A 10,484-nucleotide genomic window follows, 5' to 3' on the forward strand; every position below is an offset into this window, starting at 1 on the left:
GAGAATGGGCAGTCTCATACTTTGTAAATTACTTAACAAATAAAGCTCTGGACATTTGGGAACTTACAATTTAAATCAAAAATGATTTATTGTATTTTGATTCAAGTTTATTACCTTTAGATTTTCATGTTTTTTTAAGTTTATTTACTTATTTTGAGAAAGAGAGAGCATGTGTGTGCACATATGTGAGCAAGGGAGGGGCAGCGAAAGAGGCGAGAGAGAATCCTAACCAGGCTCTGTGCTGACAGCTCAGAGCCAGATGCTAGCAAGATCTCATGAACTGTGAGATCATGACCTGAGCCAAAATCAAGAGTTAGACACTTAACCGACTGAGCCACCCAGGCACCCCTAGATTTCTGCCTTCAGACATGTTTTGGGATTCTTAAGAAGATGAAGTATAATTTTAAAAAGAAATGTTATTTTTTTATAAAATTTTTTTATTGCTATTTGTAATATACTGTGAATTTTATATCCAGACCAAAGACTAAGTGCCTTTTCATCCAAATGGAATTCTGTGGTAAAGGGACATTGGAGCAATGGATTGACAGCAGAAGAGGCCAGACACCAGACAAACATTTGGCTTTGGAATTGTATGAACAAATAACAACAGGTGTGGATTATATACATTGCAAACAGTTAATCCATAGAGACCTTAAGGTAAATGAAAATGTACTTTGTTAGGAATTGATAAATATGATTTAGTAATTTTATTTTATTTTTTAATTTTTTAAATGTCTGTTTTATTCTTGAGAGAGAGAGAGAGAGAGAGACGGAGTGCTAGCGGGGGATGGGCAGAGAGAGAGGGAGCACAGAATCCGAAGCAGGCTCCAGGCTCTGAGCTGTCAGCACAGAGCCCGACGCGGGGCTCGAACTCACGGACCGCGAGATCATGACCTGAGCTGATGTCAGATGCTCAACCGACTGAGCCACCCAGGCGCCCCTATGGTTTAGTCATTCTAAAACGTATCTTCTGTAGTTTTAGAATTGATTAACAGTCCTGAGGAAATAATATCTCTGATCCTCTGAAGTTAGAATGGATCTAGATCTTGCCCCAAATACCATTCCATAGGACCATTCAGAGGATCTTCAGGACAAATCAGTGAGCCCTATAGGAAGGAGCTCATTCACTTCTGGTCCTATCTGGCTGCTCTGTATACTCCGCTTGCAAACACTGCTTCAGTAAACTACCTTTGCATGCAAAGAATTACTGTGGCTACCACAGCCAGTGGGCTGCTTTGTCATTGCCTCTGCTGCTACTCAGGCTTGTTTGAGAAGCAGAAGGGACTCTGATGACTGGCTTTGGGAACATGATTCTCCCAATTTCTCAGTCATTACTCTTTTTTTATTTTTTATTTATTTTTTTTTTTTCAACGTTTATTTATTTTTGGGACAGAGAGAGACAGAGCATGAACGGGGGAGGGGCAGAGAGAGAGGGAGACACAGAATCGGAAACAGGCTCCAGGCTCTGAGCCATCAGCCCAGAGCCCGACGCGGGGCTCGAACTCACGGACCGCGAGATCGTGACCTGGCTGAAGTCGGACGCCCAACCGACTGCGCCACCCAGGCGCCCCATTACTCTTTTTTTAAATATTTATTTTTGAGAGAGAGAGAGAGAGAGAGAAAGTGGGGGAGGGGCTGACAGGAGGGGGCCAGGAGATCCAAAGCAGGCTCCGTGGTGACCGCAGAGAACCCAATGTGGGGCTTGAGATCATGACCTGAGATGCAGTTGGATGCTTAACCAATGGACCCACCCAGGCGCCCCTATCAGTCATTATTCATGACGGCAATCATAGCTACTGGGTCCAGAGTCTAGAACTTTCCTGGCATTTGGTTAGTCATTTCTACCCCATGACTGGAAAATTGTAATCCAGAACTTGGAACACACAGCATACCTTTGTATTTTTATTTTCTGCTGGCTTCCTAGCTTCTTTTATGGTTGAGATGAGCTGTTTTCCCATTTTACCTCCTCATCAAAATCAAAGAAGACAGAACAGCTTTTCACAGCCTCCCTCACTCTCTCTTCCCTGTAATTGGCCTACTTCCGTCACACTTTGGCCATGCTGAATCCTATCACGGAGGCTTTGCTCCTCTTCCTCTTGCGTGGAACATTCTCCTGCTTGTCTTCTCTGGTCTCAGGCTTTTCATGTAGCCTTTCCTGATGACTCTGGATCCAGGAGAAGCACCTTTTCTGTGTAGATCTTGGCTGTTTGCTTACCCCACCCATCTAAAATAGTCAAGAATAAGGATGAAACAAAAGAGTTTCTTGAGTAAAAGAAGGACCCACAGTTGTGGTTGTTGGGCCTACATAGGAATAATTGGCCCATAAAAGATATTGTGTCTTTGGTCTGCCCAGGAGCTGGATGGCCAAGGCCTTTGTGTTGGAGTCCACCTACTTTCATCTGCTTTAGTATCTGAAGGTGCTCTTTGAAGTTGGAATGTTGTAAGAACTGTGTTCAGAAAAATACATTTCGATTGGCTATGCCTTCACCTTGGAATAGGAGATATATATAGTTAAGTAACAAATTAAGCACATTTATTTACTTATAAAGTAACCTGCAAATAAATGCAGAAGTTTGGGTATTAACTCCCAGGCTTCCCTGCTCTGGATGAATTCTCGAAACTGACTGGTGCTGACTGGATGTTCCTTTCTCTAGCACGTCTCTTGCCCGTTCTCTCCTGTACCCCATACTTCCTGTTGCCCTGTGTCACAGTGTTCTTTTCTTGTGTCTGTTTGCAGACGATGTTTGTTCCGTGTCTGTAGTTGCTCAGAGATCAGACCTTAATACTCCTGAGCCTTCTTTCCATCTTCCAACTTTTCTAGCTTCTCTACTATGGTTGCTGCATGCACTATCTTACAACATCATTGACAAGAGACTCATTCTGAGAATCTCAAACTTAGAAGAGATCTTAAAGGTGTCGACTTCAATCCCCAACAGATCCTGGACTCATATTTGCAACATTTCTAACAAGTGGGTGTCCAGCCCCACCTTGAATACTCTCTGACATGGGGACTCTCAAATTCCCATTCCTTGGACCACACTGTTAGTTTATTAGGATATATTAAAGCAAACCTTTTGGTTTTTTCTACCCACCAGTCCTGGATCCATCCCTTTGTACCGTACAGAGTGAATCCACCTCACATTAAACATGTCTTCAGAGACTTGAAGGCAGCAATGCCCAAAGCCTTCTCTTAGACAGAGAAATCCTTACTTCTTCAACTGGCATTTTAAAGACCTGTGATATTAAATATCCTGTTTGGGGCTACCTGTGTAAGGGTAAATGTCTTATAAGGAACTATAAAAATAGCCCTTGTTAAATGTGATTTGGATATGTGTTAACAGTCTGTCAAATTGGTGCTTATAAATTCAATATTGGGTTTCTTTTTTTGTAGCCAGGTAACGTGTTTTTGGTAGATACAAAACAAGTAAAGATAGGAGACTTTGGACTTGTGACATCCCTGAAAAATTACGCAAATCGGACAAGGAATACAGGAACTCTTCGATACATGAGCCCAGAACAGGTGAGGTCCCTTTCCTTTCTGTCTATATAGTTTTCATTTCTTTTGTATTTTTAATTATAAAGATAACAGACACCTCTTATAAAATTAAAACATCACAGAAGGATATAGGAAGAAAGTGGAAAATTCCCTTTAACCCAACTTTCTATTCCTACTCTTCTCATAGAGTCTGTTGTTTATCCTTTTGGATCATTTTCTGTGAGTTATAGACATTTATAAACACACATTTGTATATATATGCAGACTTTTTGCACAAAAATATAAAGAGATGTTTCTATAACTGACTGTACTGTTATTTTGTGGCTTTTTTTTTCACTCAACAATGTATCATAATCTTTCCGTACCAGCACAGACGGATCTGACATCCATTTTAGCGACTGTATTGTATACTGAAGTATAGCTATACCATCATTTATTTAACTGTTCCCTTATTGATGAGTGTTTATTTAGGCTGTTACCAACTTTTTACGTGTTTTCCTCCTTATCTTTGACTCTAAAAACACATATTTCTTTTTTTTTAAGTTTATTTATTTTAAGAGAGAGTGTGCTAGTGAGCAGGAAGAGGGGCAGAGAGAGAGAGGGAGAGAGAGAGAGAGAGAGAGAGAGAGAGAGAGAGAGAGTGAGAGAATCCCAAGCAGGCTCTGTGCTCAGTGTGGAGCCTGACACGGGGCTCGATCCCACAATCATGAGATCATGACCTGAGGCAAAATCAAGAGTCCACCACTTAACCAACTGAGTCACCCAGGTGCCCCTAAAAATGAGTATTTCCATGATAATCTGTAATCGATTCCTTTAAGTGAAATTACTGAGTAGGCTGACAGGTGCATTTCAAATTTGGTAAATACTGTGAAACTGTCATTCGGAAAAAAGTGATTCTATTATGCCCTCCTCCCAAAGTGTAGGACAATGCTGCTTTCTCCTTCACACTCCCAACCAGACTAGGGTGCTAGCAGACTGCATTTTGGCCTCGGTGATGAATGGAGAGTATCCTGATGTTTTAGTTTGCATTTTTCAGATTTTTAGTAAGGTAGGCCATCTACATATGTATGTACTTACAGCTTTTCTGCAGATTTTCTATTCATGTGCTCTCCTCATTTTTCTTAATTAGGTTATCTGTTCCTAATTTCTTTGTAAGGAATATTTATATATTTTGGATATTGATTCTGTATCTGTTAACCATATTACAGAAATGTTCTTGTATGACAACTTAAAATCTTCTACGCTACATTTTAAACAAAGAAATAACAAGAAACCATCATCAAGGAGAACATTTGAATGTTTGTCTTATGTGTAGTTTCATTACTCTGATAGTCTCCATTTTTGGTTGATAGCTTATTGTCTGTTTTCACCTTTTTGATGTTTGAGAGCCTAGGGTAGAGAGGAAATCCACCTTTTCCCCTTGGGAACCATGTGGCATAAAAACATAATTTAATTTTTTTTTGTGGAATAGGAAAGTGGAAGACAAACTTTAACTCCTGCACCCTGTATTGTCACCCTAAAATATTTTTGAAAAAATCATTCCTCATTGTTCTTTTCATTTCCTTAGTGGTTTTTAAACTGAAAAACATTTTATTGAGAAATAATTTGTACATCATGAAGTGTATGTATTTTAAAGGTACATTTGTCATTTGACAAAGGCATATATACCTGGGAAACCCATACGCTTGTGAAAATGTAGGACATCTCCCTCGCCTGTGAAAATTCCCTCAGGCCCTTTCCAGTCCCTCCCTCCTTCCCAGAGGCAGCCGGTGCTCTGATTTCTGTCACCACAGATTAGTTTTCCCTGTCTTGAGCTTCATATGAGTGGAATCATATTTTATGTATGATTTTTTTATTGTATTTGATTACTTCAGTCAAACTAATGTCTGCTGGAGAACCTCTAGTGGTTGTTTATACCAGCAGATTATTCCTTTTCATTACTGAGTACTATTCCATTGCCTGAATATACCACAGTGTGCTTCTCTATTCTTCTGATGGTCATTTGGATTGCTTCCAGTTATAGAACATTATGAATACATATGAACATTTGCATGAAAGCCACTTACTGGGAACTCTTAACTATTTCGCCTCCTGCATCTTATTTAACACTACTGTCAAGCTCTGAGGCTGAAATTTTTGTTATCCCCATTTTACGGCTGAGATTATTCCACCATTGATGGTTAATTTACATGAGTGATGCAGCCAGTTAGTGACACATTTGAACCAGGGCAGTGAGACTCCTTAGATCTTGCTAATAAACACGCATTGTTACACGATATAAGATAGTTTGGTCAAATAGCTGTTTTGGTTTGAGAAGCCATGGATGTTTATATCAGGTATCTATCAGTAACAAATATAAACATATTTTGGTCTCTTTAGATTTCTTTACAAGAATATGGAAACGAAGTGGACATCTTTGCTTTGGGGCTAATTCTCGCGGAACTCCTTTACATATGTCCCACTGTTTCAGAAACATTACAGGTAAATAATATCACAAAAAAGAATTAAGCAACAAAAATTATTAGCAGTCATCTCCAAAGTGCTGCTACAGTAACTGCCCTTATGTGAGGATAGACTTGAATATATTAGTATTGACTGAGAAGGAAATATGGATTTAATCTTTCACACAGTTGGGCAACCAAAACTTTTTGCTTCAGACCAGAAACTTTGGTCTTCTTTTGAAGGTGTGTACATCTCACAAAACTAAAGCTGTTTCTTCTTATTTGAGTCAGTCAGTAAAATTTTATTGATTGCCTGCTTTGCCTAAGACACTGTGCTAAGTGCTACAGGGTTTTAAATGTGAATAAGCCTTGTTCTCATGGAGCTTTTATTTTAGAAGGGAAGATACTATAAGAGAATGCTCTACATGTTTTTGGGAAAAGACACGAAGTCTTGGGGAAACAGGACAGAGATCTTTCTAGCTGTAGCGATTTAGGTTTCATGGAGTATTTAAGTTGGGCTTTGAAGGATTGGTTGGCTTCTAATAGGCCAAAATAGAAGAAAGATCATTCCAGCCTTCCTTGTGCAGAGGGTGGGACTAGCAGACAGAATCATTTTTCTTGGAGTAGTAAGTGACAAGGAAGGGATGGTTGGTACACTGGAGAGACATGTTGGGACTAAATTAACGCAAGATTATGGACTTTCTTATGGGGGCAGTGGGGGGCTGCTAAAGGTATTAGGCAACCGGAGGGATATCTTGGTCTGAAGCTCAGTAAACCGACTTGCTGGAGCCAACAGCCTTCTCTGGACAGCAGGGATGATGAAAATACCTAGCACGTAGGATGCCAAAAAGGATGAAGGGAAGTAATGCAGATGACGCTCTTAGCACTTCAACATGTTGATGTTAAGGATGGGGAAAGGCGGGAGAGGAGAGTCCTGCTTGCTTCTGGGCCAAGAAGCAAGTTTGGTTTTCCTCCTGAGTGAATAACTTCCTCATGTATATATATATATGTGTATATATATATGTGTGTGTGTGTGTGTGTTTTATTTTCAGATTTTTAAAGAGCTAAGGGACGGCAAGTTCTCAGACGTATTTGATGGCAGAGAAGTAAGTACTTGAAAATAATCAGACTTTCATTCATTTCAGTATTCTGTTTATTAGTATTGACTCACTATCATTACAGAAAATTCTTCTGCAAAAATTACTGTCACCCGAACCCACGAAACGGCCTCATGCATCTGAAATACTGGAGACTTTGAAGGAGTGGAGGAATGTAAAAGAGAATAAGAAACAAAGCACATGTTAGAGCTCTTCTAAAAAAAGTATCCTGCCTTGGATATTCAATTTTTCTATAACTGTCTAAAATCTTCTAGGGACACCTATTGGGTATTTACCTTCTATTTTTATTTTCCTCTTAATTTTTCACTAAATTTTAAGAAGGTTTGAATCTTTTTTTTTTTTTTTTTTTTTTTTTACTTCAAAAACATTCAGACACTTTTCTTTTCCTGAGCTTATCTTCTTATTATAAACATAGGGGAGAATATCTCTCAAATTTTTAAAATATTAGCAAATCAATTAATATTCATTAAATGTCCACTGTTTCTAGGCCAAAAATATATGAGATCTCTCACTGTTTGAAATAGCTAATTTAGAGAAATATGGTACTCATAAGAAGATAAGTGATATACAATCACTTTGGAAAACAATTTGGTATGATCTGGTAAAGTTGAAGGTGTATATACCCTCAAAGCCATCAATTTGGTTCCTACATGCTTGCCTACCAGAATGTTCATAGAAACCTTGTTCATAACAGCTAAAAGAACAAAAAACAATGTACATCACAAGAAGAATGGATAAATGTATTTTTTCATACATTGTAATACTATATAGCAGTGAAAATGAACGAATCATATAGCTAAGTGCAATAACATGATACATCTCTGAGGAACATAAAGTTAAGCCAACAAAGCCAGTTACAGAAAACATATACAGAATGATTCTATTTACATAAAGTTGCAGACCACGCTAAATGAAATACTTTGTTTAGAAACCCAAACAAATGTGGTAAAACAATAAAGGGAAAGAAAGGAATAAGAAATTCTACATTTTGATGGTGGTTTTCTGAGGAGGGATGGAAGTGGTGTGATAGGGGAAGTAAACTTCAAAGATAACAGTTCACTTTGTTTTAAGTTTATTTATTTATTTACTTTGGAGAGAGAGAGAGGAGAGAGAATTCCAAGCAGGCTCTACACTTACAGCATGGAGCCAGATGTGGGGCTCGAACTCCTGAGACACGAGATCATGACCTGAGCCAAAGTCAAGAGTTGGATGCTTAAGCATCATGACTGAGTCACCCAGGCACTCCTCACTTTTTTTGTCTTAAACCAGATGTTGCATTCACTACTGTTTACTGTGTACTCTTTTTATCTTAAATACATTTTGTATCTATTAGAACACTTTTTTTTTTTAATTTTTTTTTCAACGTTTATTTATTTTTGGGACAGAGAGAGACAGAGCATGAACGGGGGAGGGGCAGAGAGAGAGGGAGACACAGAATCGGAAACAGGCTCCAGGCTCTGAGCCATCAGCCCAGAGCCTGACGCGGGGCTCGAACTCCCGGACCGCGAGATCGTGACCTGGCTGAAGTCGGACGCTTAACCGACTGCGCCACCCAGGCGCCCCTCTATTAGAACACTTTAAAGAGATAACTGTGCTAGAAGGCAGTAGGTAAGCACAGAGAAGAATCAGTCTGGAGAAGTTTCCAGGAGATCACTTTCTACTGAGGTATCATGGCATATGGCTTAGAAGTGGCATTCCGGTGAGACTTCTAAGTAGGCTAGGGATTTAGACAAGTAGTGAGGAGCAAATATGGGCAGGAGTCTGGACAAGAGCCATGGCTTGAGTTCTGGAAAAGATACACCTAAGAATGTTGGGTATACTTTGTTTCCCTGAATTGCTGGAGAGAATACCAGAAGATAATTTGGGTGACATCTTGGAAAAAAACCTGAGGGGAAAAAACCTGTCATATAATTTTACAGTTTTTAAAGTGAGCCAAGTTTAGGCTAGGCAGAAAAGTCACAGAGAAAGGCTTTTATAAAGGCTATAGCTATTTCTAAAAAGTTATTGAAGGCAGTTAATATGGTTTTCAATTCTCAATGCAGTATTTGATCAAGGCAAAGTTTATCAATGGAGGGTAAAACCATTGGTTGAAAAGGTGTTGGGGAACAAGATCTTCAAAGGATTTAAATATAATCCCACAGATGATATATCAGTTACAAGGGGGAAAGGGAAATGTACCTTTACAATGGAAAGACCTCCTGGTCTCCTTAATAACCATGTGATTAAATCAACATCACTGAAGGTGGGACTGACTACCTAATATTAGGCCTCTCCTGATGTAAGAGTTATGTACTATCACCTATTTAGTTTTCTTGCCAAAGCATTTAACTGGAACTCAATCATGAAGAAATTATTAGACAAATCCTGAATTAAGTCATTCTGTAAGATAATTACCTTGGGCTTCTCAAAAAGTCAATATCACACACAAAAAAGTAGAGGAAGTATTCTAAATAGAGAGGTATAATGACCAAATGTGATACTTGAACCTTGATTGTATCTTGGATGTTAAAAAAAAAAGAGATTAAAAAAAAAAAAAAAAAACCTGGAGCGCCTGGGTGGCTCAGTGGGTTAAGCGTCTGACTTTGGCTCAGGTCATGATCTCGTGGTCCATGAGTTCAAGCTCTGCATCGGGCTCTGTGCTGACAGCTCAGAGCCTGGACCCTGCTTCAGATTCTGTGTCTCCCTCTCTCTCTGCCCCTCCCCCACTCACACTCCCTCTCTGTCTCTCAAAAATAAATAAACATTAAAAAAAAACCCATCAAATTATAAAAGACGTTTTGGGGACAGTTAACATTTGGGTATGGACTGCATATTAGATGGCATTATAGAATAATTTTTAACTTTCTTAGGTGTGATAATGATATTGCAGTCATGCAGGAAGAGGTCTTAGGCAGTGCATGAGGAAATATTTAGGGGTGAAGTGGCATGATAGGGACAACTTTCAAATGTTTAGTGAAAATCATTATGTATGTGAAGGGAGAAAAAGCAAATGGGGCAAAATGTTAACAACTGAATGACTGATAAATCCAGGAGGAGGATAAAGTTATTTATGCACATATGTGATTTAGCTTTTATATATACACATATACATAGATAAGTGTGTGTGTATGGGCAGCTACATAATTTGGGACCCAGTGAAATGAACACATGGGGACTTTGTTCAGTAATTAACCATGGGTCACTTCTTGAATATGGAGCTTTGTACACAGGTTCCACAGCTGTAAAGCCAGACATATGTGAAGATATATATGTATACATACATATATACGTGCACATGCATATGTATCTGAGATGAAATGTTTAGAAGTCTAAATACCAGCTTCTCCAAGACTCAGATTATCCAGGACCCTCACTAGAAACAAACTCACAACATCCATTCCCTACTGGAGTGTCCACCATAACTTGAGGTTCCTGGCATGTTAACTTTTC

The 10,484-nt window shown here is 39.1% G+C and overlaps 1 protein-coding gene across 2 annotated transcripts in view; it reads left to right on the forward strand.

Moving 5' to 3' along the window:
* The window catches only part of EIF2AK2 (eukaryotic translation initiation factor 2 alpha kinase 2), a 33,782-nt gene extending 25,593 nt beyond the window's left edge, over positions 1–8,189 (forward strand). For both annotated transcript variants that reach the window (XM_047068442.1, XM_047068443.1), the window contains exons 12-16: positions 477–657; positions 3,392–3,520; positions 5,876–5,977; positions 6,990–7,043; positions 7,120–8,189. In XM_047068442.1, the coding sequence (XP_046924398.1) occupies positions 477–657; positions 3,392–3,520; positions 5,876–5,977; positions 6,990–7,043; positions 7,120–7,242 (589 nt within the window). In that variant the 3' untranslated portion in view covers positions 7,243–8,189. The remainder of the gene's footprint in view (positions 1–476; positions 658–3,391; positions 3,521–5,875; positions 5,978–6,989; positions 7,044–7,119) is intronic.
* The last annotated feature ends 2,295 nt before the right edge of the window (positions 8,190–10,484 follow it).

The sequence above is a fragment of the Lynx rufus genome, unplaced genomic scaffold (assembly GCF_022079265.1).
Source record: "Lynx rufus isolate CCGP_SWC_20201006 ecotype Redwood Valley unplaced genomic scaffold, mLynRuf1.p SCAF_8, whole genome shotgun sequence".
NCBI classification, from domain to species: Eukaryota; Metazoa; Chordata; class Mammalia; order Carnivora; family Felidae; genus Lynx; species Lynx rufus.